Consider the following 27,770-nt stretch of genomic DNA (forward strand, 5'->3'; position numbering starts at 1 on the left):
AGCCACTCAGTCCTATCACCAAGGTTAGTAAGAAAGAGCATGTCTGTGTTGCGCGCTTGTCCTCTGCTACTAACCCGCTTCACCTCTGCAGGGTGGGTGATCCCGGAGGACAGGGGCTGACTGCGGCGGTACAGGGGAGGGTGGGACAGACCTGCGCCAGGAGCTCTTCTGCTAAGGGCTGTGTGCTGTGCCGAGCTCCTGGCTACCAGCAGTGGCCATGGTTGTGGTCTCTGCCACGTCCCGGAGCTCTGCTGTGTGATACTGCAGTAGATGGATAACGGAAAGCATCAACTCCTCCAAGCAGCTCTCTTGGCGATCCTCTAGAAGGGGTCTTCCCAGGGATAATACCTCCAGCCTTGCTTTTATCTTCCAGCAGATCCGGGGCTGTGCAGAGGTTTTGTGCAGGGTACTAGGGCTCCAGCAGGTCTACAGAGCTGGAATAGGCTTAGCTGTTTATCAAGAAAAAGGGTGTCATTGATGATCTCTGGTGACACCTATAATGTGAATGATGGGTTTGACACCAAAGCGGTGCCGGCTCACCCAGCTGGGACTGGATAGCGGCAGAAGGGAAAGTGTTTGGTAACTGCCTTGTTATTATGGTTCTTATTAGCTACTATTGTTGTTCTCTGTTGTCTCTCTAAAGTTAAAGCTCTTCCGGTGAGCACATTGCTCTTGGTAAGCAGCCCAGTGGCGGGCACTTTCCCCATGCACTGATTCACTGTCCTTTCCCTCCTTGCAGCGTTCAGGTGTCCTGCACTCTTCCTTCACTACTGCCAGGTCTTCCTCCAGCCAGGCAAGATGTCTATGCTGGACATGAGCGAGTTTGGGGAGGCTGCTGAGTACCTCCGGAAGAGCTACACAGAGCAGCTGAAGCTGCAGACAATACCCTTTGATGGTAAGACCTTGAGGCAGCTCTCGGCACAGCCCCATGTGTGTTCCCCATGCCAGCCCTTGGCCATGGCTCTCTTTGGAGACCATCCCCATCCCTTTCCCAGTGCTGCTCCTCATGGAGCTGGTGTTACAGAGCTGCCCCCACCACCATGGAGGAAGATCTCACAAGCAGGAAAAGCAGGTTTTTAACTCTCCCCTAGGTTACAGAGGTGGCCTTTGAGGGAGATGGGCTGAGGGAGGTCAAAGCCTTCTCCAGCTCCAGGTTGAAGGTGTCCGCACTGTCCCAGCCACCCCGCTGTACCGCAGCTCAGGCTCCAGGGCCCAACTTGCTCCTCTTGGTTCAGCAAAAGAGGAGAATTTTGCTTCCTCTCACAGTCCTTTTTTCATGATGGTCCCAGTGCAAGCGCACAAGAACAGCAGACTTGGGTCAGGCTAAAAGTCGATCCTGGCAAAATAAGCAGCTGCCAAACACAAAGAAGGCAAAGAAACCCCAGCTCCTAAGAACAAGAACATAGGAAGGGAGAATTGCTCTCCTTCCATGTTATCTGACTGCATTCGTGTGGCTTTCAGTTGACAGTGTCAAATGGTTTCCTACATTTCAACCTGGTTTGTGTCCTTTCCTTTCCTTTCCTTTCCTTTCCTTTCCTTTCCTTTCCTTTCCTTTCCTTTCCTTTCCTTTCCTTTCCTTTCCTTTCCTTTCCTTTCCTTTCCTTTCCTTTCCTTTCCTTTCCTTCCCTTTCCCTTTCCCTTTCCCTTTCCCTTTCCCTTTCCCTTTCCCTTTCCCTTTCCCTTTCCCTTTCCCTTTCCCTTTCCCTTTCCCTTTCCCTTTCCCTTTCCTCTCTCCTCTCCTCTCCTCTCCTCTCCTCTCCTCTCCTCTCCTCTCCTCTCCTCTCCTCTCCTCTCCTCTCCTCTCCTCTCCTCTCCTCTCCTCTCTCCTCTCTCCTCTCTCCTCTCTCCTCTCTCCTCTCTCCTCTCTCCTCTCTCCTCTCTCCTCTCTCCTCTCTATCTCATCTCCTCTTTCCTTCTCCAGGAAAGAAGCGTGCTTGGATCCCGGATGAGAAAGAGGCTTATATAGAAGTGGAAATCAAAGAAAGCACTGGTGGCAAAGTCACTGTGGAAACCAAAAATAAGGAAGTAAGCAAAATACCTTTCCTTTCCCAAGGGAGAGCAAGTGTGTGTGTGTGTGCGTATATATGTGACAGGCTCATGCTTAAACTAGCTGAGCTCCTGCTGATAACCCGGGTGATCAGTGGTGCCCCGAGGGTACGCAGTGTCAGGACACTGATGACCTGCCAAGAGTGGCAGTGGTTCAGCATCCCCCCATGGAGCGCTGGTTTTCGAACACAGTTCCTGTGCGGGGCAGACCCAAGGGGACAGCCCTGGCCCAGCACAGCTCCAGGCTCTGGATGGAAAGGCTGCCCCAGCGCAGCCCTTTGCAATGCTGAACCCGCTGCCCGGCTCCTCTCCGAGGTTCAGACCAGAGGTAAGGGGCCAGCTGGCCAATTCCTGTTCATTTTAGCCGGGATTTGCAGTGGATTGTGGTGCTGTTGGGAGAACAGGCACTAGGCAAAGGGCAGCCCCAGCTATGCGTCGTGGTGAGGCTCCAGTCTGCCAGCAGCGGGAGGGAGGCAAAGCAAGGCAGGGTCAGCTGGTATTTATCAGGATAATGAGCAAACAAGGATCAGTTGATATTATTGGTAATATCCAGTGCCAATAGCTGCAAGTGGAATAATGAATATTCCTGTCTTGGCTAGGGGAGTCTCATGGCCCCACAACTTCATCACAGTGCAGAGACTCAAGACTGGTGTAACACTGGGGAAGAAACCCAAAGACCTGCCCGGGCAGTAAATCATAGGCTTCATTATTGCTATTCCTCAGCTGGTCAGAGTGGCACTGAGAAGCGCTCGTGTCTGACAGGTGTAGAAGAAATACATGTAATTGTCTATGAAAGTGCCAAGGCTTTGAAAACATTTTTGTTTGAAACTGGGGGAAAAAAGTAATGAAATTTGCCCTCCCCAAAATGAAATTTATTGGGGAGGGGGTATAAATTTTAAAAATTATTGAAAGATCTTCAGCTTCTGTGAGCAAAGCAGATTCCAAACCTCTTTTGCTGCTCCCTCTTGAAACTGTCTTGTTTAACAATGTCACAGATGACTTCTGAAAGTGTATCTGCTTTCCCTGGATCAGCATTTCCAGCTCTCGCTTCTAACACCTAACACCTTCTAACACCACACGCTTCATAGCCATCTGTAAAAAACCTCTTTGAAAGGTTTCATTTCATCTTTATTAACAAGACCATTTGCTAAATGCAGCTTCTTCCATTCGGGCCAGATTCGTAACGTGATAGCTTCCCAGCGCTTGGGATTAAATAAACGCAGTTATCAGTGATGGGGTGCAGGCTTCAGCTGTTTGCCCAAATAACCAGGGATCTCTCTAAGCACAAGTCCATGTTTCCCACAGGGTTTTAGGCTGTGAAGAAGGGCACAGGACAGGGGTGTTGAGCATGTTGTGGGCTGATATCATGGTGCCCCCCAGCTTGCATCCCCTCTGTTGGTCTCAGCCACGGCCCATCTCCCTGGGAGAGAAGAGGTCTGGAGCTTGATTGTTGCAACAGGGCTTTGTGGCTGGAGCCCTGCTAACCCCACCAGCCCACATGGGAGGACAGCAGGCATGGGGCAGGGTGCCCAGCATGCCAATGTCATGTCCACCCATGCAGCAGTTTAGAGGGTGTTCACTGGGGACTGGGGTCGATCTGACCTGTGCCCCTCCTCTGGCAGACGCGGGTGGTGAAGGAGGATGAGCTGCAGCCCATGAACCCGCCCAAGTTCGACATGATCGAGGACATGGCCATGCTGACGCACCTCAACGAGGCCTCTGTGCTCTACAACCTGAAGCGCCGCTACTCCCACTGGATGATCTACGTAAGCCACTGGCACCCGGCAGACGGGGGTCACCCAGTGGGGTGGGGAGATGAAGGGGCATCAGGGCATCCCCATCCCTCACCCTCCCTCTTTCCCTTTGCAGACCTACTCGGGGCTCTTCTGTGTCACCATCAACCCCTACAAGTGGCTGCCCGTCTACACGGCACCGGTGGTGGCAGCCTACAAGGGCAAGAGGCGCACGGAGGCTCCCCCGCACATCTACTCCATCGCCGACAATGCCTACAATGACATGCTGCGCAGTAAGCCCTCGCTTTGGGCCCCCCATCCTGGGGGGTCTGGGCTCCTGGGGTTGGGGGTGAGGGGGGTGGCACTGTCCTAATGCCTCCTCCTTCTCTTCCAGACCGTGAAAACCAGTCCATGCTCATCACGTAAGTGCCCCTTGCCCTGCTCAGTCTGATGATGCTAAGTGCTTGGGCAGCACCCTGTGCCCCAGGGGAGCACCTCGGTCATGTCCCCCATCCCTTCCTACTCAACCTCACATGCAGCCACCATGTGAGGTGACAAGCAGGCTCCCCTGCACCCCAAAGCTGCCATGGGGCACCCCAACTGCCTCTGAGGAGCAAGGGGAAAGGAGAGATGGAGGCCAAGGCCAGAGGAAAATGGTGGCAGAGGTGGCCAGAGGGGCGGTGGTGGGGGAGGAAGGTGACGTGGGAGGGTATAGGCCAGGTTGATTTCAAGTGACATATAGATAAGGGCTATATAAAGGACTCTAAAGGACCCTATGCCGCTGCCAGGAGCCATGGACATTTTTAGCCTTGGCCATAGCCTAATTAGGAAACGTAGGGGCTGCAGAGAGATGCTTGGTGCGTGTCCGGTGGCAGCTCTGCTCCCCCCGGGCTCTTTGTGATCTGGGATTACAATGGGAGAGCAGCTAACTATAGGGATGAGCTCAGCCAGCCCGCCGGCTGTGCCTGATGCAGCATCCACCCGGTGTGGCGGCTCCAAGACCCCCCAGCAAAGCAGAGAGTGCTGAAACCACCCGAGCGGGAGCAGCAGACCTGGGTCCTGCCTGATCCCGCACAGCTGAAGCCCCGGGGCTGGGGCTGTACGGCCGTGGTCAGTGCCAGCACCTCCTGCCATAGCTGCAGCGGGCAGCTGAGCCCCTGCGGCACCCCCAGCAGGACACAGTGAGGATGGAGCTGGGTTTCGCTCCTAAGACAAGCCCCAAAGACAAGCACGCACACCCGCAGGCTGGAGGGCATTGACAGTGCCACCCCTCCGAGACTGTGCTGCTCCTTCCTGGCGCGATGAGCAGGGTGGCAGGGTCTCTGTTTGAAGTTTTGCCTGTTCTTTGTCTCATGCCCTTGATCTGTGTATTTCTGTTGCTCTAAGCGGAGAATCTGGTGCTGGTAAGACTGTAAACACCAAGCGGGTCATTCAGTACTTTGCCATTGTCGCAGCCTTGGGCGACACACCGGGCAAGAAATTAGTAAGACCCTCTTTTGAAACAAGCTCGTGCTGTTGTCTTCCTTTCTTTGGTGTTTTTTTTTCTTTCCCTTCCCTCCCCCTTTTCTTCTTTTTACTTCTTTTCTTTTTTTCTTCCCCCATCTTTTTGCATTTGGAAGCGTGTTTTGGTCTGACCCACCCAGGGCTTGGCTTTTCCTTGCCTTTTGAACAAGCAAGGCTTGAAATTACTTTGCTCAAGGGGAAATGGACTTTTTTTCATGTGGCTGCTCAATCTGCGCAGCCTGGAAGAGGTGCCTTATGTACCCTCTTTATCTTCTCTTCCTCCTTCAACACCCCACAGAGCTTCTTCTTAAGGAGTATTAAAAGAACGCAGTAAACCTGCCATTTCCCACCTTGCCTCTTTTAAGCCTTGCTTTTCATCCTTTTCTCCTCTTTTTTCCCCCCTTGTTCATTTTGATCCTTTTCTACCTTGTGCTTTTCTTGCTCTTGTTTTGATTCTTGCATTTCTTTGGTGCTGGTGATTTTTGAGCTGCCTTTGCAAGTGCTTATTTCTTCTTGATACGTTGAGGCTCCAGCCTGCTTTTCCCCTGTAGAAGCAAACTAGCTGCTTTAGGTATCAGTCAAGCAATACCTCGGCATTATTTTCTTTACTCTTCTTTGGGTTTGGATTTAACCGTTTTTGCTTTTTGATGCATTTCTTTATTTTCTTGAGCTAATCTATTTAACAACTTTTTGGCATCTCTTGCAGAGTTTAATCCTCCCATTTTTCTTCTTGGACGGTTTATTGGCACTAAATGGTCATGCCCTGCTTTTCTGACCATGCTTCTTGTGGTTCTTGCCTGCCTTTTCTGGATTGCTAAAGACCATTTTCTTTCTTTTCTCTAGGCAGCTCTTGCCACTAAAACTGGGGTAAGTGTTGTAGACTCCTAATCTTTAATGCTGAGCACAGTTCTGGTGCACCACAGAGCGATGGGGTGATGAGGAATGCCTGTGTGGGGCCTCTGCCTTGGGTCTGGGAGCAGGCGCAGTGTTTAGTTCTCCACTTTGCTTTGTATCTCCCACCTTCCCGTAGTTTGGAGCTTTGGTGTTTCATCTCTTAGCAACTTTCTACCTTTTTGGCTCCAACCTCTCCTTCAAGGGATCATTGCTCTTCAAACACTGGTTTTAGCCAGCACCTTGTGTTGCCTGGGGGGGGGGGGGGGGTGTGGGCTCCTCCAAAGAGAAGACAAAGCCCCCAAAATCCAAGCTGTCAGTGTTCCCCCAAGCCTCGAAGCCCAGCTGAGGGTGGTCGTGCTGAGGAGCAGGGGAAGAGCCTCTTTGCCATGGGCAGCTTCGTGCTTTGGCTTCAGACCTGGGTACTCCTAATGCCTGGACATGCCACCCTCTGCAAAGACCCAAACAGGCTCAGCCCTCCATGTTGCAGGCAGCTCGTGTCCTTCTAGGGGTGCATTTCTGAGGTGCTTGCTTGGCTCCAAGGAAACAACTGGGATCCTTTGGAAATCCAGCACGGGTTCAGTCCCTGGCACTGCCAGCACCCCCAGGGCTCAGCCCTGTGCCCTTGGTCCTCAGTTTCTCTGAGCACTGAGGGACAGCCTTTAGCTGGTGCACACTAAGGGGAGGCTCATTAACACATGCGATTGCTGGAGGGCTGGAGCTGTGGGTCCAGGGCAGCCCATGGGGCAGCCCTCATTGAGTGTCACAGGCTAGATAGCTTAGATCAGGCTGGATTTAAGGATAACAGATCAGAGGCTATCCCAGAGACAAAGTGCAGTTGGATAAAGCTGTGATTCACAGCTGCTCCCCGTCTCTTTACCTTCCACCCAGCTGGAGCTGCTGAGCTGGGGAGTGGTGGTGGGCACAGTACAGCTCTTGGTGGGCAGAGCTCAGAGCTTTCCTGTGCAGGGAAAGTCCTATGGGCTGGAATGGGTCAGAGCATGGGCATAAAGCTCTCACGAAAATCCTGCAGGAGCCTGTGCCACCAAACTCTACTACTGTTGTCAGCCTCCACTGTGCTTTGTGTGGCTTGGCATGAGTTTCTTGCTTCTCTCCTTGAATTCTTGTCCTGCTTTGCCTGCATTAGGTGGAGGTTGTCTCTTTATCTTTGAACTGCGTGTGTGAAACATGAATGGAAGAACGAGGTTAACTGTGGGGCTTGCTCCGGTGAGCTCAGCAGATCCCATTGCCTGGGACTGGTGGTGTGTTCCCACCACCTTGTGACCCTGCTGTGCATGTTGTTAGTGTAGGGAGTCATGGATCAAGCCTGCTTTCTGGGTCATTTCTGCAATGTTCTGTGATTTAAAGTGTCCCAGACTATGGTGGAAGAGGAAATTCCTGTCAGAGTCAGAGCCTGGAATGTTTCAGACTGCTGTGGTGACAGCGTGTGCTTGCTCTTGGTTTCATATTGTAGCAGCCTGAGAAAGAGGCTAAGGGCTGCTGTGTGCAGAGGGGAGGGTAGCCTGGGTCTTCAGAGTTTAGGCAAGGAGAAGCCCACAGAGAGCACTGCTGCAAAGCCTAATGCCTCTGACCCTCAAACCAAGCTGCATTGCTTTGTGAGAAAAGGAGATGCCTGAGGAGCAGCAGGCTCTTCTGAATGGCAGAGCAGGCAGATGGTGCAAGGAGCCCCACTCACTGTTTCCCCGTGTTGTTGGTAACAGATCCCCTCTGGCTGGGTGGGAACTCACGCATCCTTTGGGTTTTGCAGGGCACCCTCGAAGATCAAATCATTGAGGCTAACCCAGCCATGGAAGCTTTTGGCAATGCCAAAACCATAAGGAATGACAACTCCTCTCGTTTTGTAAGTGTCTTGAGCAAGACAGAGAGCTAAAGTGCTGTGTTTATGCAAGCTGAATGCATGCATCATTTGTGCCATTGTGTTCTCTATGGTGTGAGCCAAAGGCATGTATCAGGAAGGAGGCTCTGCTTCCTGGTGGGATTGGACTGCTGAGGCCAGGCTGCTTCTGGTTACATCAGTGCAGTAAATGGTGTGCAGAATGAATGCCTTGGCGTCACAGCCTGTGGCTGCAGAGACATCCCCTACAGGACCAAAGCTGAGGGGCAGTAAGCACAGCCTGGAGTGCTGTGTGCCCCTTCCAGGGGGCAGCATCTCTTTTGCTAAGCACAGCCTTGGTCCGCTGTGGGATACTGTGATGCCTGCTCCCGTGCCTTGGACAGGAGACACTCCAGGGTGAGATTCCTCAGCACACCATGGAGCAGGAGGCTGGGGTGGACTCAGTATCACACTGCCCCACAGAACTGCTCAGCTTTAAGAGTAGGTCTGTACTTAAACCTGGAGAGGGGCTTTGGACAAGGGCCTGAAGGGACAGGACAAAGGGAGGGGAGACTGAGATGAGCTCTTAGGCAGAAGCTCTTCCCTGTGAGGGTGCTGAGGCGCTGGCCCAGGGTGCCCAGAGAAGCTGTGGCTGCCCCATCCCTGGCAGTGTTCAAGGGCAGGTTGGACACAGGGGCTTGGAGCAAGCTGCTCTAGTGGAAGGGGTCCCTGCCCGTGGCAGGGGTTGGAACTGGATGAGCTTTAAGGTCCCTTCCAACCCAAACCAGCCTGGGATTCTGTGATGATTCTATGAGAAGGATTTATCTGCTGTGAGTGAAATCTCTGCCTGCCTGGTGTTCAAAGCCTGACGATACAAACCAGAGAACTTCACCCACCCACCCCTCACAGAGCCCAGTAACTTTCCTGGCATCAGCAGAAGCCTAAGAAGTGGGAAATCACCAGTGCCTTGGAGTTGTCTGAGGTTTCTGGGAGCTGTTTAAGTGTGTAAGCCCAGCACTCACCTTCTGCACGTGTTTCCAGGGCAAGTTCATCCGGATCCATTTTGGCCCCTCAGGGAAGCTGGCCTCTGCAGACATTGACATCTGTGAGTAGAGCTGTGCCTGCTGCCGTGGGGAGGGATCGCACCTCCCCATGTGTGCTGATGCTGGGTCAGCTCTGGGAATGAACAACCTCTCCTCTGACCCCTCTGCCCTGCTCGGTTCCAGATCTCCTGGAAAAATCCAGAGTCATTTTCCAGCAGCCCAAAGAGCGGAGCTACCACATCTACTACCAGATCCTCTCTGGGAAGAAACCAGAGCTGCAAGGTAAGGCAGCTGAGGCTTTTCTAGCATGATGGCCTGAAAATGGCCAGAAAGGGCTCTGTGTTAGCTTTGAGGTCTGCAGGGAATGAGCAAACCCAGCTCACGTGCAAATACTGCGCTCAGATGCTTTGTTAGCTGCACAGGATCGTAGGATTGGTGAATAATTTAGGGTGGAAGGGATTTCACCTACTCCAGCCTCCTGTATCCTCCCAGACAGAGAAGCCAGATCAAAGCCCTTTCTGCAACTGCCTGGGAGCAGAGGTTGTTCTGGGTCTACCTGCAGGGTGGGAGCACGCTTTGCAAAGCTGCCTTGCATAGAGTCCTTATCGTATGGTGGGTACAGCACTGACCTCAGCATGTGCAGGGTGGATTCTTATTCATTTTGGGGTAGGGGGAAGTGTTTTGCAGCCTGCTCTGAGCTCCTTCAGCCACCTGAGTGAGGTGATGTGTTGCAGGTGGGCTTGGAAACAGCTACACAGTTCACTCGCTGGTGGAGACACATCCTAGGATAGTCCCAGCAGACCCGAGCTTGCCCTGGGGCAGCCCTGCTCTTAGGTCCCAGGCTCCATGGAGTGCACAGAACCCTCTCCACAGTGCAGGAAGATGCTGGCACAGTCCCCCGGGGTGGTCAGCCCCTTGCCTGCAGGCTCATTGAGCTCAAGGACAAGACCTTATTAGGCAGGTCTGGAGCACTGTGCAGAGCAGTAATCTTATCTGGTGGTCACGAGGACATGGATGGCCACTTCTAAATCAGTCTGCAGCCAAGCCATGTCCCAAGATAGCAAGCAGGAGGCACATCACAGAGGAGATGGACCCATGTGTGGACCTGCCTGGGCTTGAAGAGGGTGCTCCTCCCACCTGCTGGTGCCCCCTAGTAGCTGAGGCTGGTGAAGCCTTACCTCTTCATCTGTGCCCCTCTGCTCCAGCTTGGTCTCTGCCAGACTGACCTCACCCTCTGCATGTGTTCCCCCCACAGATATGCTGCTGCTCTCCCTCAACCCCTATGACTACCACTTCTGCTCTCAGGGTGTAACTACTGTGGACAACATGGATGATGGCGAGGAGCTCATGGCAACAGATGTATGTGAATTTCCTTCCCATTGCACAGCATGAAGTGGGCCTGGTGGGGAGCACAACCTCCATCTCCCATGGGGAGACATGGGGCCATGTCCTGGCTTTTCTTTGTCCCTCTCTAAATCAGCTGTGTGGTCCCTCTGGTTTATTGGCACATGCTTTGAGCTTACAAAGAAAGAGCAAAGTGACTCTGATCTCCATCAACAGCCCCATGCAGGCAGAGAAGGCGGAGTAATTCCCTGCATTAGGAAGGCTCTGTAGCACATGAGCACTTCCCATGCTCCCAGGAGAAGATGAGAGAGCTCAGCCTGGAAAGCCTCCTGCTTGTGGATGCTAGGCTAGTCCTTCTGCTTTCAGATGAATCTGGTGGGAGCTGGCCTCACATTCAAAATCCCATGGACAGGATTCCTCAGCTAGGTGTGCACTGGACAGAGCACCCTGCCCAGAGCCCCAGGATAGGGAGAGCATGTTAGGAGACCTCACCCCAGAGTGGTGATGTTGTTCTATCTACACTGCTTTGTCTCTCCTCAGCATGCCATGGACATCTTGGGCTTCAGCAACGATGAGAAATACGGCTCCTATAAAATAGTGGGTGCTATCATGCACTTTGGCAACATGAAGTTCAAGCAGAAGCAGCGAGAAGAGCAGGCAGAGGCTGACGGCACTGAAAGTGAGTTTGGCTCCACGCTGCCAGCTCTGCCCAGCCTGGCCTGGGCATGCAGACCCCTCCAAGGGCAGAGTGTGGTAACTTCCCTGGCCTGGTCAGTGGCTGTCACCCCAAGCAACCACACGGTCTGTAGGTGCACAAAGGGGTTTGGCTTTGAGCCGCCACACTTAGGGCAGCCTTTTCTACAAGCAGTAGGTGGTCTCATTTGCATCAGACTTGCCTCAGTAGCCTCATAGGCTCTCACCCCTTGCCTGTGCTTCACCTTGTTCAGTCTTCTGCTGCCCTTCATCTCCTCTTCTCTGGCACTGACAGCCTCCCAGAGCAGTCATCCACAGAGCATGAGCCAGGCCATGCTCAGGACTGCAGGGACCTGCTCAAGACACAGCCTCCTGCAGAGTGGTTAGAGTAGGATACAGCCACTGTCTGATACTTCTCCTTGTTTGTTGCCTATGAAAATCCAATACAAATCAAGAGAATGGTCAGGCTTCAAAGCAAACCTGGAAAGAGCTCAGGTATTTTGTATGGCTTTTGCACTGCTGCGTTATGCCTGGCTCCCATATAACGGAGCAAGCTTCAAGGCAGGATGGGAAAGGGGAGCCCTATCACTTAACTGGAGGGCTTCAGCTGAGTGACTGCCTGGATCAGACCTTCCTGCTAACATTCATGAAGGAATTCCTCTTGCCTGAGGGATGTCAGCACAGGATTCAGCTGCTACCTGGCCATTAGTGGTGATTTTGCTTTAGCAGTGATTTCCCTACAGAGGTGATTTTCCAGCTGCAGTCTGCTACTGGGAGTCTATGAAAGATAAGCAAGAAAATGACCTCTCGTCTGGTCCCTTCAAATTCACTGTGTGGGAATCCAGGCTCCCACTGAAAAGTGCATAGAGATTCCCAGATAAGGCTTGAAAACCTGGTAATGTGCAGCAGGTCTGCTACAGCCATCTCCTCCAAACACCAACTTCAGGCAGGAGGTCAGACTTTAAAAGCATCCTACAATACCCAGGATGGGAAATCACACCAGACTCTGGAGAAGGTGGGAAAACGTGTTTAGTGAGCACTGAACAGCAGGAGACATGGGAAGTTTTAGTTACTCTCTTTTTTCCTTCCTTACTGCCTCCTCATGCCTTTGTGCTGCTTTATAGGTGCTGACAAAGCTGCTTACCTGATGGGAATCAGCTCAGCTGACCTCATCAAGGGCTTGCTCCATCCTCGTGTGAAAGTGGGCAATGAGTACGTGACCAAAGGTCAGAACGTGGAGCAGGTGAGTTTGCCTCAGTAACCCTGAGCTCCCTGCGTCTGTCCTTGGTGTGCCAAGAGGAGCTCTCCAGCCTCTAGCTCCTGCAAAGGCAGGGAGAAGGATCAGTGCTCATGGCCTGCTCCGTGATGTGCTTTGGCAGGTTGTCTATGCGGTGGGAGCCCTGGCTAAAGCCACCTATGACCGCATGTTCAAGTGGCTGGTGACTCGGATCAATAAGACCCTGGACACCAAGCTGGCCAGGCAGTTCTTCATTGGAGTACTGGACATTGCAGGCTTCGAGATCTTTGACGTGAGTTCTGCGGGCCCCCCGCAGTGGGGCTGGGGGATTGTTGTAGCCAGGCAGCGCAGTCCCCTGGTGTTTGACAGCTCCTTCTCCTCCAAGAAAGTGCCTTGATAGGGAAATGAGCTCTTGCCTGGATTAGTCTGTCTGGAGCTAACAGGCAGCTCACACTGCTGTGGGCACATCTCCAGTGATCCTTGGCTACCTGCTCTGGTAGCGGTCCAGCTGAGCCTAGCAGAGATCACTCCTCACACCCAGACAAAACAGAAGAGCGAAGCCCTTCACGTCTGGGCTCCTTCTAATGCAAAATTGTTTTCTTCTGGCAGTTCAACAGCTTTGAGCAGCTCTGCATCAACTTCACCAATGAGAAGCTGCAGCAGTTCTTCAACCACCACATGTTTGTCCTGGAGCAAGAAGAATATAAGAAGGAAGGCATCGAATGGGTCTTCATTGACTTTGGCCTGGACCTGCAGGCTTGCATTGACCTGATTGAGAAGGTAAAGCATGAGTCAGGGCATGGGAATGGTACTTCTGGTAGGTGGCTTGTTTGCAAAGACTGGAGGGGCTCTAGTACCAGAGATGGAATGATCCCCCCCAGTGAGCGGGAAGTGCCCAGCTTTGTTTTCCCCACACTTAGCCCAGAGCCTGCAGCCCAATGAGTCCCTTTGGCACAAATCTTGACTTTCTGAAACCACAGACATTCTGTTCCTGCCCACTGGTGAGCCACAAAACCTGGTGCAGCCTTTCCCTCCAGAGAGCATCGATCTCTGCCTCCTTTTCCTACCCACTTGCTGCCCCTCAAAGCCTCTTACTAAGTACTTGCTGATTCAGAGCAGCTGGTACAAAAGGTTTCCACCACTGCATGGTGGAAACTCACCTCTTTCAGTGGGAAGGAGCTCACCTATCAGGATACTGGAGAGGATCTCCCCTTCCCACAGCCTGATGGACCTGGACAAGCCCCCAAGTCTTGCAGGCTTGGCTGGTCCCACTCTGACTGGCTGGAGGTCAGATGCAGCCTGGAATACACCAGTGATAGCTTGTCCCATAGTCAATGTCTTGCACCATTTGCCTCTAAGAGGATGAGGTCTCCCAGGTCAAGCTCTGCTCAGTGGCACAGGGAATCCCCCATTCTGGAATGGGCTATGGCAAGGCTGAGCTCAGACCTCTTTATACCACCTTCCCCCTGCAGCCATTGGGAATCCTGTCCATCCTTGAAGAGGAGTGCATGTTCCCAAAAGCCTCCGACATGTCCTTCAAAGCTAAGCTCTATGACAACCACCTTGGGAAGTCGCCCAACTTCCAGAAGCCCCGGCCGGATAAAAAGAGGAAGTATGAGGCTCACTTTGAGCTGGTGCACTACGCTGGTGTGGTACGTCCCCGGCACCCTCCACAGCACCCACACCACCCCCTTGGAGCACCGACCTTACCTTTGCCTCTTTGCTCAAAGGTGCCGTACAACATCATTGGGTGGCTGGACAAGAACAAGGACCCCCTGAATGAGACAGTGGTGTCTGTCTTCCAAAAGTCCCAAAACAAACTCCTGGCTTCCCTCTATGAGAACTACGTGGGCTCATCTTCAGGTAAGGAGCAACCTCATCTGTTTCTTGACCTTGAGTTCCCCTCCCTCTGCAGCAAAGCCTCCTCACCCTCACACCCTGTTGGTGTAGTATTCCTGCACCTAGCAGCCCAGGCAAGGGGAAGAGCCACACTGACCCCTAAAAACCTCCCTGACCTGGGTAGGTGGGTGCTCTGGCCATGCAGTGCTGGCCTAGGGGCTTTAGAGGGGGGTTAGGACCAGGCTGAGCTTGTGTGGTGCTTAAATAACTGTCCTGGTGGCCCTGTGTGACCTGAGATGTGTGAAGGGGTCTGTTATCGAGGTCTGAGGAGCAGCACCCAGAGCTGGGTACTGTGGGAGATGTTTCTGCTCTATGGCTTTGCTCTGCAGCAGGGCACTACTAGAGAGCGCAGGGGCTGTGAGTGTTTCGAGGGTGTTTGGGGGTGCTCCTGCATCCTCCAAGCCAAGCAGATGTTATGCTGATGTAATGAATCAATATTTCAACCCAACAGAGGAACCTCACAAGCCAGGGACCAAGGAGAAACGTAAAAAGGCAGCTTCTTTCCAAACAGTGTCTCAGCTGCACAAGGTAAGAGCCAGCCCCTCATCCGAGGCCATAGGGAAGCATGCTCAGTGTCCCACTGTCATCCCACTCCACTCCCCTGACAAGACTCTGGGGTATCTTGTACCTGAGGGTCCGCCAGAGCTCCTGACACCCTCTTGTCCGTGCGCAAGGGGCCCGTGCCTGGCAGAGCCCCAGCCCTGTCCCCATGCCCTAGGGAAGGGCGCGGGGCTCCAGGCTGGGAGAGCGATGGTTCCCTTTGGCTTGTGCTGCTTCCGCCCGGCTGACGCTTGCGCTGCTCACAGCTCCTTCGCCTTTGAGAGAGCGGCAGTTAAGACTTGTAGTGATGTTTAGGTGATGTACTACATGAACATCACTTTAAGTCTGTGCTACTTCTCTCCTCATTCTGGTCAGCAGGAAGGACAGCCTTTGGGCAGAAGAAAATGGAGGAGGAACTTGCAGGTCTCTGAGCAGGCAGCTCGCCGCTGTCCTGTGCGGGGAGGTGACCTGAGCTCCTTCGCAGCTCAGGGTGACACCCCATGCTCACCACAGAAGTTATTTATCTGCCCCAGAGCTTAAGCCACTGGAAAACAGCACAGAGGGGGGTGTGAGCCCAAAGCTGTGTCCTGCCGTGACAGCCCTGTGGTGACGGTGACAGGGTGCTCGCAGAGGGCAGTGCTGGTGTCAGAGCCCCCGCAGGGACATGAGTGACTTTCTTCCTCCTGGACAAGTCACAGGCCTTGGGGAGAGGTGTTTGTAGCAAGAGCTTGCTCTGTGGTGAGGTGGAGCTGCGGGAAGGTGTTCCCAGGCAGGCTGAGCCTGTACGAGCAGGGGAAGGCAGCCTGCAAAGATCGAGGATGCAGATGCCTTTCCCATAGGAAAAGGCAGGGCCATGTCTTGGCTTGAGCCCTGCCTTGGACAGGAAAGGAGGCCCAGGCTGGATTGGCAGGGCTCTCTGTCATGGCCAAAGGGTATGGGAAGCACTGTGGAAGTGCAGGGGAAACCTGATGAGCTGAGGACTGCAGGCAGTGTAGATGCCAGCACTAGATCAGGAGGATGCTGAGCACAGAGTTGGTGGCACCAGCAGAGCTGTTTACGAGGATAAGCTCAGTGCTGTGCTCCTGGCTGTCCCCTGCAGCAAACCTTTACCTGCAAACACTTGAGAAGCACCCAGTCCCCTCTGCCATTGCTCCCACCCTCCAGAAGGCAGTGGTCCTGCTTACAGGGCTGGGGTGTCCAGTTGACAGGATAGCACAGGGATTAGGAAGAATTCCCTCTTTCCCATGAAGAGTGGTAGAGGGCTCTCAGCGTCTGCTCTGTCCCTGCCTGTGGGGGGAAGAAAGGGGCTGCAGAGATGTGTTGTAGGGGAGCAGAGGTGTCACCCTGTGCCTCATCCCCATCTCTGTCCCACAGGAGAACCTCAACAAGCTGATGACCAACCTGCGCTCTACGCAGCCCCACTTTGTCCGCTGCATCATCCCCAATGAGACAAAGACCCCAGGTATGTGTGGACTGAGACAGCACCCAGGGCGTTCCCTTGGGTGACATCCACATGTGGGAGCTGGCAGGACTCTGGCACCCACCTTCTTTCCAACCCTTGTCTTGCAGCAGTTCTGCTGCCACTCACAGCAAGCCCCATCTCAGTGTGGAAACCCCTATGACCCACACCAGCCTCCTCCACTGGGGAGAATGAGTTCTGCCAGGCTCCCCTTTTGGCTGTGCATTGATGGTTGGGCTGCCTTGTGTATGACAGCAGGCATGACGGAGTCTTTCAGGCTCACTGACTTCCATCACCTGAGGCCCAGGCTGCAGCACTCGCGCTCAGCGTAGGCCTGCAGGATGGGTTAACGCCCGCATTCAAAACCACGGGCACTCTCATTTCCAGGGTTCAGACCCATGCTGCAGCTCCATTTCCTCTGTCCTCTCGGGCTGAGTGTCTGCTCCACCTCTGTTCTCACCCACAGGAGCCATGGATGCCTTCCTGGTGCTGCACCAGCTGCGCTGTAACGGTGTCCTTGAAGGCATCCGCATCTGCCGTAAAGGCTTCCCCAACAGGATCCTCTACGCAGACTTCAAGCAGCGGTAACTCTCTCCTCTTCCTTGCCTAGCAGCCCACACGTGTTCTAGGGGAGAGAGACTTGCCCTGGCTCTGACCTGCTCCCCTGCTTGTGTGGGGCTGGTCTGAGCCACAACCACGCTCCCGATGCGTGTGGGATAGCACTGCTGCTGCTCTGTGCTGCCAGACATGGAGAGTTTCGTGCCAGACGTGATGAGACTGGTGATGTTTGGCATGCAGGGCTGGTACAGGGAGATGGTGGCAAGGCTCAGCTCCATTCCTCTCTGCCCTTGGGATCCTTACTGCTCTGTAGTTGGCCCCATCCAACCAGTGGCCTCTTCCTGCACAGTCTTCCTTGTGTTCAGGGACTAAGATCTGGCAGGGTTCCCTGGTGTCTGCTCTGCAGAAGAGCTCATTCAGCACCCTGGAGCAACTGGTTCATACATGGGTCCAGCCTGTGCAGCAGCACTGTCTAGAAGTACTAGAGGGAATTGGCATGACTGGGGTACAGGGATGACGATAGAACCACGGACTCTGTTCTGGAGTTCTTCTGCATGTCCTCCTCTGCTTTGTCCCTGCAGCTACCGTATCCTGAATCCAACAGCCATTCCAGATGACAAGTTCGTGGACAGCAGAAAGGCCACAGAGAAGCTGCTGAGCTCCCTGGAACTGGACCACTCGCAGTACAAGTTTGGTCATACCAAGGTGAGAGCGGGCAGCTGGTCCAGGGACACTGTTCCTCCTGTCCCTGCAGTCCCAGTGTGCTCCCCGTGCCCAGCTTGCTCTCTGCTTGGCCACAGCCCTGCTGGAGCCCTGCGCTCTGCAGGTTGTGTGTGGCCCTTGAAGGAGCTGAGAAGGGCGTTGTAATCCTAGAACCACAGAATGGTTTGGGTTGGAAAGCACTTCAAGATCACCCATTTCCAGCCCCCTGCCACGGGCAGGGACGCCTCACCCTAGACCATGACGCCCAAGGCTCTGTCCAACCTGGCCTTGAGCACTGCCAGGGATGGAGCATTTACCACTTCTCTGGGTACCCTGTTCCAGTGCCTCAGCAGCCTCTCAGCAAAGAACTTCTGCCTAATATCTAACCTGAACTTCCCCTGTTTGTTTGAACCCATCACCCCTTGTCCTATCACTACAGTCCCTAATGAAGATGCAGGCTGAGAAGAAACAGGTCTGAGCAGGACATCTCTGCTGCCTGAGCTCATACCACCCAAGGCAGCAGCTCGTGTCCACTCAGGGCAGGGAGCTCTGATGTCCCCTTGTGCCTTGTGTAGGTGCCCCTCCAACCAGTGCAGTGCAGAGAGGAGGCTGAACCTGCAGTGTGCAGCCCTCGCTGCTCTGTGTGCCCCTGCCTTGGCCACAAGTCAGCTCTGCCTCGTGGGTGATGTTCCCCCTGAGCCCGCTGCCCTCTCTGCTCTGACTCTGCTCTCCCTCTGCTCCTGCAGGTGTTTTTCAAGGCTGGTTTGCTGGGCTTGCTGGAGGAGATGCGGGATGAGCGTCTGGCCAAGATCCTGACCATGCTGCAGGCCAGAATCCGCGGGCACCTCATGCGCATCGAGTATCAGAAGATCATCAGCAGGAGGTAGAGCTGGGGGTGGGGGGAGAGGCAGAACGTTGTGTGTCTCCCTGTTCCTTTGCACATTTGAGTGGGTTTGGGGCAGTGGTTGGGTAAAGCCCTGTCGTGAAGGGCTGGAGGCAGACCTGTGAGAGGTCAGGCATGGGCTTGGTAGAGAGGCTCAGTGTACCTGGGTAGGGAAAGCCTTTGGTTTCCACTGGAAGATTCAGAGGGATGCAGAGTGAAGAGACCTGAAGCCAGCCCACACCACTCATCCCAGTAGGGCCATTATGTGTGCAGACAATGTGCCATTCATTCAGCACACTTCCATACTGGTTGAGAATAGAGCCGTGTCCAGGCCTGCAAAAGCCTCTATTGCAGTGGGGGTGGGATGTGGGGAATCTACACCCATGATGATGCTCTGCTTGTGTCTATCCAGGGAAGCCCTCTATACCATCCAGTGGAACATCCGGGCCTTCAATGCTGTCAAGAACTGGTCCTGGATGAAGCTGTTCTTCAAGATCAAGCCTTTGCTCAAGTCGGCTCAGACTGAGAAGGAAATGTCCAACCTGAAGGAGGAGTTCCAGAAGCTGAAGGAGGCTCTGGAGAAGTCCGAGGCTAAGAGGAAGGAACTGGAAGAGAAACAGGTCTCCATGATCCAGGAGAAGAACGACCTGACTCTCCAGCTGCAGGCAGTGAGTGGCTCACCCCCTCTATGGAAGTCTAAAGATAATGCAGGGTCCATGGGCAGGAGAAGCAGCAGATCATGCTAGATCCCTCCTCCAGCCTCTTGCAGTTCGAGACCCCCTTGTTGCCACAGTCTGTTTGAAATGCATTGTTAGACTTGGTGCAAACCTGAAGCATCATCACAGACTTGCCATCTTCGAGCTGCCACGGGGATTTGTGCTCCTCTGGCTTGGGAAGGGTGATCTCACCAGGAGCATGGGGAGATGACAGTTTGCTGATTGGCTGTGGTTGATCTGTGCTCTTCCTGTTCCAGGAAGTGTCTTTCCAGTGTTTCCATCCCCTGGAAAGATTCAGTTGCTGTTAGCTCTTTGGCCCTGCTTAGTGTCAGTGGTTGTGCCATGGGCCTTGCAAACACAGCTGTCTGGTTTTGTCCACCTGAGCAACTCAGGCATGCTCTACCCCTTCCACAAGGAGAGCTTCAGCTGTGGCCAGGGTAGCATGGCTGAGAGCCTGCTCCGGGGCAGTGGGTGAGCACTGCCTCTCCTGTGCTTGTCCCAGGAGCAAGACAACCTGGCAGATGCAGAGGAGCGCTGTGACCTGCTGATCAAGTCCAAGATCCAGCTGGAGGCCAAGGTGAAGGAGCTGACAGAGCGCCTGGAGGATGAGGAGGAGATGAACTCAGACCTCACCGCCAAGAAGCGCAAGCTGGAGGATGAGTGCGCAGAGCTGAAGAAGGACATTGACGACCTGGAGATCACGCTGGCCAAGGTGGAGAAGGAGAAGCATGCCACAGAGAATAAGGTAAGCGACCCTGCCTGAGAGCACAGCCTCATTGCCCTGGGGTCTCAAAGCTTGTGGAGGCACCAAAGAGAAGCACCAGGGACAAGGTTGCTGGCTTGTGGGAGCCTTTCATGGGTATTAGCAAAGCATCCCTCTCCCTGAGAAGATGAGCTCAGTTGTTGACTCCCTGTTCTAGGTGAAAAACCTGATTGAAGAGATGGCTGCTCTGGATGAGATCATTGCCAAACTGACGAAGGAGAAGAAAGCGCTGCAAGAGGCCCATCAGCAGGCCCTGGATGACCTGCAGGCTGAGGAAGACAAAGTCAACACACTGACAAAAGCCAAGGTCAAGCTGGAGCAGCAAATGGATGATGTGAGTCATAGACAGTGAAGTGAGAGAGGTTTGAGTCACACCTCCAGGTTGTCCCTGATGGGATGTGGAGGGTGGGATCATTATCAGATCCCCGTTTAATATGGCTAGTTGATGAATAACCCCATTGTCAAACTGCCCCTGGACCAAGAGGTGATCCAGAGTACCTCATTGAGAGCAGTTCTGGGCTGAGAGAATGGGACTGGACACCAAGCAGGAAACAGCTCTGGCTCTCAGGGCTGGATGAAGTTCCCATAGCAATGGATGTGGGGAAGGTTGGGGCTGCCAAGGATCCTTTCCCTCCCTACCCTGTTGCCCTTCATTCTCCAGCTGGAAAGCTCTCTTGAACAAGAGAAGAAAGTCCGCATGGACCTGGAAAGAGCAAAGAGGAAACTTGAAGGAGACCTGAAGTTGACCCAAGAGTCTGTAATGGATCTGGAGAATGACAAACAGCAGCTGGAGGAGAAACTCAAGAAGTGAGTGTGTGATCTGTGCCTGGGCTCTGTGCTGACTCTGCGAGGCCAAGGCCCACCTCTAGATCAAGTGGATGTGTGGCCTCTGCAGGAGCTGCTGGGATGGGGCTTTGGATGTGCCAGTTTGGCAACTCCAGTGCTCGCTTAGAGTAGTCCATGAGCTGCTTCTTACGCCTGTGGTCCCTTTCCTATGGGGATTTGTTTGTCCTCTAGAGCTGGGTGTTACACTGCAGGGAACAATCTTCCTTCGGCTTCAGGAGCCAGGTGTCCTTGGGAGGACAGTGTTTGTCTGACCACGGGCTTTGCCTTCTGTCTGTACAGGAAAGACTTTGAAATGAGTCAGCTGAATTCAAGGATTGAAGATGGGCAAGTGACTGAGGCCCAGCTGCAGAAGAAGATCAAGGAGCTCCAGGTATGGTGGGCAGAACTGTTCTCACAGCCTAGGAGTCCCCAATTTCCATCACGTGTAATGTGATGGGGAATCTGTATGGCCCAGACCCTCTCTGAACACATCTCCTAGGCAGAAGAGTGATGAAAAAAAGCGAAGCGTCAGCTAAAACATGGTAGGCTGAAAAGAAGCTCATGAAAGAATGAACTATTGAGGTGAATGCTGGCACCAGCACAAGGAACAGCTTCTAGGATGTAGTTCTCTGTCCAGATTAAAACCTTAAATCCAGTTCCCAAACTCTGAAGACCCGAACTTGTATGCTTGGCTTCTTCCTATCAGACAGGCCTCACATTAAAGCATGGAGGTTCCCACTGAAAAGAAGCAAGTATCATCCTGGATCCTGATGTCAGTGTATAGAGGAGACCAGGAGTTCTGCAAAACACACAGCCAGGGCGCATCCAGGCATGCATGCTTGAGAGAACCCCAACCCAGCCCAGGCCTTTGCTCCAGACTGGTGGCTGCTTGTTCCCCAGCAGCAGAGGAGACACCTTACTCCAATGTGGAGGGCAAAGATGCTGGTGAAACCTGGTGCTTGGAGCATCTGCCTTATTACCCCTTGTCCTATCAGGACAGTCCCCGATGAAGAATACCTCTCCAGCATCCATGTAGGCCCCCTTAGGGGATGTCTGCCCGTGGCAGGGGTTGGAACCGGCTGCTCCCAAGGTGCTTCCCAGCCCACACCATTCCATGGTTGTGTCTCTGCCAGGCCCGCATTGAGGAGCTGGAGGAGGAGCTGGAGGCCGAGCGCGCTGCCAGAGCCAAGGTGGAGAAGCAGCGGGCGGAAGTGTCCCGGGAGCTGGAGGAGCTGAGCGAGCGGCTGGAGGAGGCCGGCGGTGCCACGGCCACGCAGCTGGAGATGAACAAGAAGCGGGAAGCGGAGTTCCTGAAGCTGCGGCGGGACCTGGAGGAGGCGACGCTGCATCACGAGTCCACGGCCGCTGCCCTGCGCAAAAAGCACGCGGACAGCGTGGCCGAGCTGGGCGAGCAGATCGACAACCTGCAGCGCGTCAAGCAGAAGCTGGAGAAGGAGAAGAGCGAGTTGAAGATGGAGGTGGATGACCTGTCATCCAACATCGAGTACCTCACCAAGAACAAGGTGGGTGCTGCTTCTCTGCAGGGCAGTGAACACCAGTGCAGCTGGTGTGTTCAGCACAGCCATGCCCGTGGGATGTTGTCCTGGGTAGCTCTTTGCCATGGCCAAGTCACAGACTCAGAATCCCAGACTGGTTTGTGTTGAAGGGACCTTAAAGCTCATCCAGCTCCAACCCCTGCCACGGGCAGGGACACCTTCCACTAGAGCAGCTTGCTCCAAGCCCCTGTGTCCAACCTGCCCTTGAACACTGCCAGGGATGGGGCAGCCACAGCTTCTCTGGGCACCCTGTGCCAGCGCCTCAGCACCCTCACAGGGAAGAGCTTCTGCCTAAGAGCTCATCTCAGTCTCCCCTCTGGCAGGTTCAAGCCATTCCCCTTGGCCTGTCCCTACAGGCCCTTGTCCAAAGCCCCTCTCCAGGTTTCCTGCAGCCCCTTTAGTCCCCATTTTTCACTGGGTGTAGCTTGTCCCTGTATCCCTATGGCAACGTTTGCAAGTCCCTTTGGGAAGGATGGTGCTCTGTGGCCAGGGCTGGGTCTCACGCAGGCTCTGCTTGGGGCACGCAGGCCAATGCTGAGAAGCTGTGTCGCACCTACGAGGACCAGCTCAACGAGGCCAAGTCCAAAGTGGATGAGCTGCAGCGGCAGCTCAACGACGTGAGCGCGCAGCGGGGCAGGCTGCAGACCGAGAACGGTGAGTGACAGGGGACACGTGGCTGCCCCGGGGCACTGGGACACGTGGGGTGAGGTCCAGCCAGGCAGAGTGTCCCCCTTCTCCTGTGGACAAAAGGAAAATGGCAGGAGCTCCATCTGGAGCGCAGGGGGGTGGGATGTCTGTGTTGTGCCTCCAGTCAGGCCTTGGAAAACTGCTGTATAACTTGACTAGAGGCCAAGGAAAAGGACCTCTGTGGTGATGGTGGTTGTGCTGGGGGATGCTCTATGAGCTCCAGCATCAACAGGAGGGATTTCCTTCCGCTTTGCCTTTAGCTGCTTGTATCTCTGCCCATGGGCCCCAGCTTGGGTGGGTGGGGATGCTGCTGGAGGTCTCCGTGCAGCTGAAGGCCACAGGGTCTGCAGGAGCGTGAGCTAACGCAGGGTGCAGCCCTTCAGCCCCAAAGTAGCTGTTTTGGCTGTGTTTGACCCCAGGGGAGCTCAGTCGGCTGCTGGAGGAGAAGGAGTCCTTCATCAACCAGCTGAGCCGTGGCAAGACCTCATTCACACAGAACATTGAGGAACTCAAGAGGCAGCTGGATGAGGAGACCAAGGTGAGGCTTCTACGGCCGCTCTCTGCATGGCACAGATCTCAGGGAATGGGCCATGTGTCCCACGTGCCCCATGGAGCGGGGAAGTGGGTCATTCCCTGCACACAGGAGCCCCAAAGGCAGCTTCTTAACCTGGGAAAACCAGGAGTCCTCTCCTGCTGCCCCCAGCCCCGGTGCCATGGCTGGTGTCCTGGGGCCAGCGGCTCCTCTCATCACCTCTTCCCTTCCTCAGAGCAAGAACGCCCTGGCCCATGCCCTGCAAGCCTCCCGGCACGACTGCGACCTCCTGCGGGAGCAGTACGAGGAGGAGGTGGAGGCCAAGAGCGAGCTCCAGAGGAACTTGTCCAAGGCCAATGCAGAAGTGGCCCAGTGGAGAACCAAGTACGAGACGGATGCCATCCAACGCACGGAGGAGCTGGAGGAAGCCAAGTAAGTCTGATGGTGGAAGTGGGTTCCTTGCGGGTGGCAGATTTCCGTTCGGTGATGGGCTGAGGCTGTTTGGGCAGGCTGTGTGGGCAGTGGGGTGGGATAACATGGGCCAAGAGCACTCCCCCCTCGCTGCCACCGGCAGGAAGAAGCTGGCCACCCGGCTGCAGGAGGCTGAGGAGGCGGTGGAAGCCGCACATGCCAAGTGCTCCTCGCTGGAGAAGACCAAGCATCGGCTGCAGACAGAGATCGAGGACCTCTCGGTGGACCTGGAACGCGCCAACTCAGCCTGCGCTGCCCTGGACAAGAAGCAGCGCAACTTCGACAGGATCCTGGCCGAGTGGAAGCAGAAGTACGAGGAGACGCAGGCGGAGCTGGAGGCGTCGCAGAAGGAGTCGCGCAGCCTGAGCACGGAGCTCTTCAAGCTCAAGAATGCCTACGAGGAGTCCCTGGACAACCTGGAGACCCTCAAGAGGGAGAACAAGAACCTGCAGGGTAGGACTGGGCTCAAGCTCTCCCCTCGAACTCCTTGCTCAGACTCTTGCTCTCGTGGGGTCCCCTGTCCCCAGCCATGTGGTGGGAGGGGTGCTCCCTGCAGGCAGGGCTCAGACCTTGCTGCTCAGCCGAGACAAGGAATGCAGCAGCCCAGCCAAGAAGCCACCCTTGTTCTGTCCTCGTGCTGGGCACTATGGGCTGGCAGGCAGCGCCACTTGGCCCTTGTTAGCCAATGGTGCGTGGCAGGCAGAGCCATGACCCTGGTTTGGGGGTGTTGCAGTGGACAAGCAGGTCTCCATGCATCCGTAGCGCCTCTCCCACGCCCTCTCCTCCACCCAGACTGCAGCAGTGGCCCCAAGCACAACTCAGCTGCTCTCTAAGGGCCGGGGGTCATCATCCAGCCTGGGCAGGGGGATGGGGATGTCTCACTCTCATTCCTGACCAACCGCCCTTCCACCCCTGCCAGAGGAAATTGCTGACCTGACCGACCAGATCAGCATGAGCGGGAAAACCATCCATGAGCTGGAGAAGCTGAAGAAAGCCCTGGAGAGTGAGAAGAGCGATATCCAGGCAGCGCTGGAGGAGGCTGAGGTGGGTCCTTGTCTCCCACTGGTGCTTGCATGTGCTCCTTGCCCTCGAGGGCAGCACTCGCACCAAGGGGACAGGGCTGGGCTGAGCTGCAGCCCCTGGGCTCATGGGGCTCGTGCAGCCACAGCAAGGCACTGGGATGGCCCCCTCTGCTCCCCATAGCTCTGGGGTGGGGACAAGGCCAGGCTGGGGCAGGTGGCTGATGGAGCACCCCCAGGGGCCACCCTCTGATGGCTGCTGCTGTCTCTACAGGGGGCCCTGGAGCACGAGGAGAGCAAGACTCTGCGCATCCAGCTGGAGCTGAACCAGATCAAGGCTGACGTGGACAGGAAGCTGGCGGAGAAGGATGAGGAGTTTGAGAACCTGAGGTGTGTGCAGAGGGGCTGGGCTGGGCCATGGCTGGCTCCGTGGCCCTGGCTCTGTCAGGGATGGGGCTGACGCATCATCTCCCGCAGGCGCAACCACCAGCGCGCCATGGACTCCATGCAGGCCACGCTGGATGCAGAGGCACGGGCCAAGAACGAGGCGGTGCGGCTGAGGAAGAAGATGGAGGGAGACCTGAACGAGATGGAGATCCAGCTGAGCCACGCCAACCGCCAGGCCGCCGAGTTCCAGAAGCTGGTCCGGCAGCTCCAGGCCCAGATCAAGGTTGGGTGACGGCGGTGGGACCGGGTTGGGGCTGTCCCTGCTGCCAGCCCCGCGGCTGCTGACCCTGTGGTGCCCTGCAGGACCTGCAGATCGAGCTGGATGACACCCAGCGCCACAACGACGACCTCAAGGAGCAGGCGGCCGCCCTGGAGCGCCGCAACAACCTGCTGCTGGCCGAGGTGGAGGAGCTGCGGGCGGCGCTGGAGCAGGCAGAGCGGAGCAGGAAGCTGGCGGAGCAGGAGCTGCTGGATGCCACTGAGAGGGTCAACCTGCTCCATTCCCAGGTGAGGGACCGCCGCGTCCTGCGTCTCTGCTGGCACTGGAGGGCCCGGAGCCCACACAGGAGCAGGGCCATGGTGAACTGACCCTGCTCTGCCTGCAGAACACGGGCCTGATCAACCAGAAGAAGAAGCTGGAAGCAGACGTCTCACAGCTGAGCAGTGAGGTGGAGGATGCAGTGCAGGAGTGCCGCAACGCTGAGGACAAGGCAAAGAAGGCCATCACAGATGTAAGAGTGATGGGGCTGGCGGGTGGGAAAAGAGGGGAAGCTCTCAGAACATCTTCATTGAGCCCCCAGGGCTGCCTGGGCTTGTGGTGATGCCTCTTGGCCTTGCAGGCTGCCATGATGGCAGAGGAGCTGAAGAAGGAGCAGGACACGAGCGCGCATCTGGAGCGCATGAAGAAGAACATGGAGCAGACCATCAAGGACCTGCAGATGCGCCTGGATGAAGCGGAGCAGATTGCTCTCAAGGGGGGCAAGAAGCAGATCCAGAAGCTGGAGGCCAGGGTGAGAAGGCAGGGCCAAGCCCCTCATGCTGCATCAGGCTCTGCAGGGCCCCAGCACTGCTTCGTCCTTCTGGAGCCAGACTGTACACATGGAATCCATGGGCAGTGAGGGATGGTCCCTGAGGACCTGAAAGCCTTTCCTAGGGGTTGTTCAGTCTCAGCTGTGGCTTCCCTGAGCTGGGAAGGTGTCTTGGCCTCATCTGGGGCTGGTGCTGAGCTCGCCTCTATCCCCCTGCAGGTGCGGGAGCTGGAGGGAGAGCTGGATACGGAGCAGAAGAAGATGGCTGAGGCCCAGAAGGGCATCCGCAAGTACGAGCGGAGGATCAAGGAGCTGAGCTACCAGGTACAGCAGCACCGGTCCCAGCTCCAGCCTGCAGGACCCAGCTCAACACTCCCTGTGCTCAGCCTCTGCCGTTACCCCAGTCCCCACCTTGTCCTGGGCTCTGTGCAGAGAAAAGGGGCAGGACAGGCTGCGGCCACAGCAACCACCCCCTGCCCATGGGTCAGCACCTCCTGAGCTGGGTGCTGAAGCACAAAGGGGTCTGGGGACACACACACACACACACACGACAAATGGGCAACAGATGGTGCTGTGTGCGTGTGTCTGAGGGGCCCTGGCACCACTGGGACTATTGGCTGAAGGTGTGGGGCAGCTGGACCCCCAGTTGGGGTTGGTTTTGGGTCCTGCTAACAGAGCTGGGGCACTTGCAGGCTGAGGAAGACCGGAAGAACCTGGCACGGATGCAGGACCTCATTGACAAGCTGCAGAGCAAGGTCAAGAGCTACAAGCGCCAGTTCGAGGAGGCGGTAAGTGCCTGTCCCCACTGCTGCTGCTGGCCTGGGGCAGACCACCCCAGGACGGCCGCAGGAGGGAGGGGCCATGGGGCTGATGCAGTGCCCATACCCCCCCTCCCCATGCAGGAGCAGCAGGCCAACTCCAACCTGGTGAAGTACCGCAAGGTGCAGCACGAGCTGGACGATGCCGAGGAGCGGGCGGACATCGCCGAGACGCAGGTCAACAAACTGCGCGCCCGCACCAGGGAGGTCATCGCCTCCAAGGTAAGGCCACCAGCACGGGGACAGGGCTGCAGCACCCGTGCAGCACAGCCCATGGCCCCGTCCTGCCCAGCACCGCATCTGGGCTCTCACCAAAGCTTTGCTGTGGTTCTTCCCCAGCACGAGTAGCAGGCACTGGTGCCTGCCCTGCGCCGCTGCCCGCTGTAGGTTGGAGCTGAACGGCTGCTGCCAGCTTTGCACTGTGTGAATAAACGTAGATGTGCCAGGACTTGCTCTCTTGTGTCTGTCACCGGGTAACCAGGGCCTTGGCCTTTGCTGCTGTGGAGAGCAAGCTGGGGGCTCTGGGGGTGTCCTGCACAGCCA

General features: G+C 55.5%; 1 protein-coding gene across 4 annotated transcripts; it reads left to right on the forward strand.

The window, feature by feature from the left end:
* MYH7B (myosin heavy chain 7B) lies at positions 1 to 27,675 on the forward strand. 4 transcript variants are annotated; one of them, XM_062604043.1, is made up of 43 exons: positions 1 to 23; positions 740 to 895; positions 1,922 to 2,025; positions 3,669 to 3,812; positions 3,916 to 4,072; positions 4,174 to 4,201; positions 5,166 to 5,262; positions 6,126 to 6,149; positions 7,942 to 8,034; positions 9,049 to 9,112; positions 9,234 to 9,332; positions 10,306 to 10,409; positions 10,935 to 11,073; positions 12,212 to 12,330; positions 12,467 to 12,616; positions 12,934 to 13,104; positions 13,797 to 13,976; positions 14,055 to 14,187; positions 14,675 to 14,751; positions 16,138 to 16,225; positions 16,689 to 16,806; positions 17,362 to 17,485; positions 18,229 to 18,365; positions 18,778 to 19,033; positions 19,584 to 19,826; positions 20,002 to 20,178; positions 20,506 to 20,651; positions 20,970 to 21,060; positions 21,803 to 22,192; positions 22,753 to 22,879; positions 23,332 to 23,450; positions 23,680 to 23,876; positions 24,019 to 24,368; positions 24,835 to 24,959; positions 25,209 to 25,324; positions 25,412 to 25,604; positions 25,685 to 25,888; positions 25,987 to 26,112; positions 26,221 to 26,391; positions 26,629 to 26,733; positions 27,102 to 27,197; positions 27,312 to 27,449; positions 27,567 to 27,675. In XM_062604043.1, exons 2-43 carry the CDS (start codon positions 799 to 801, stop codon positions 27,573 to 27,575), a joined length of 5,826 nt encoding a protein of 1,941 aa, XP_062460027.1. In that variant the 5' UTR covers positions 1 to 23; positions 740 to 798; the 3' UTR covers positions 27,576 to 27,675. The 4 variants fall into 4 exon arrangements, with proteins under 4 accessions (XP_062460027.1, XP_062460023.1, XP_062460024.1 ...); XM_062604040.1 differs by lacking the exons at positions 1 to 23; positions 740 to 895; positions 1,922 to 2,025; ... (1 more) ...; positions 5,166 to 5,262; positions 6,126 to 6,149 and having other exon boundaries at positions 3,961 to 4,072; XM_062604039.1 differs by lacking the exons at positions 1 to 23; positions 740 to 895; positions 1,922 to 2,025; ... (2 more) ...; positions 5,166 to 5,262; positions 6,126 to 6,149 and having other exon boundaries at positions 3,922 to 4,072.
* Positions 27,676 to 27,770: the final 95 nt, after the last annotated feature.

The sequence above is a fragment of the Pezoporus occidentalis genome, unplaced genomic scaffold, assembly GCF_034315485.1.
Source record: "Pezoporus occidentalis ecotype Australia unplaced genomic scaffold, CSIRO_AGI_Poc_V1 ctg83, whole genome shotgun sequence".
Taxonomy (NCBI): Eukaryota; Metazoa; Chordata; class Aves; order Psittaciformes; family Psittacidae; genus Pezoporus; species Pezoporus occidentalis.

What these genes read in the sequence shown, in the direction of transcription:
- MYH7B (XM_062604043.1), top strand. Translation starts at nt 799, where the DNA reads ATGTCTATGCTGGACATGAGCGAGTTTGGGGAGGCTGCTGAGTACCTC. An exon ending in GCATTGACCTGATTGAGAAG is followed by an intron (nt 13,105 to 13,796) that starts GTAAAGCATGAG and finishes TTCCCCCTGCAG; the next exon opens with CCATTGGGAATCCTGTCCAT. An exon ending in AGCATGCCACAGAGAATAAG is followed by an intron (nt 19,827 to 20,001) that starts GTAAGCGACCCT and finishes TCCCTGTTCTAG; the next exon opens with GTGAAAAACCTGATTGAAGA.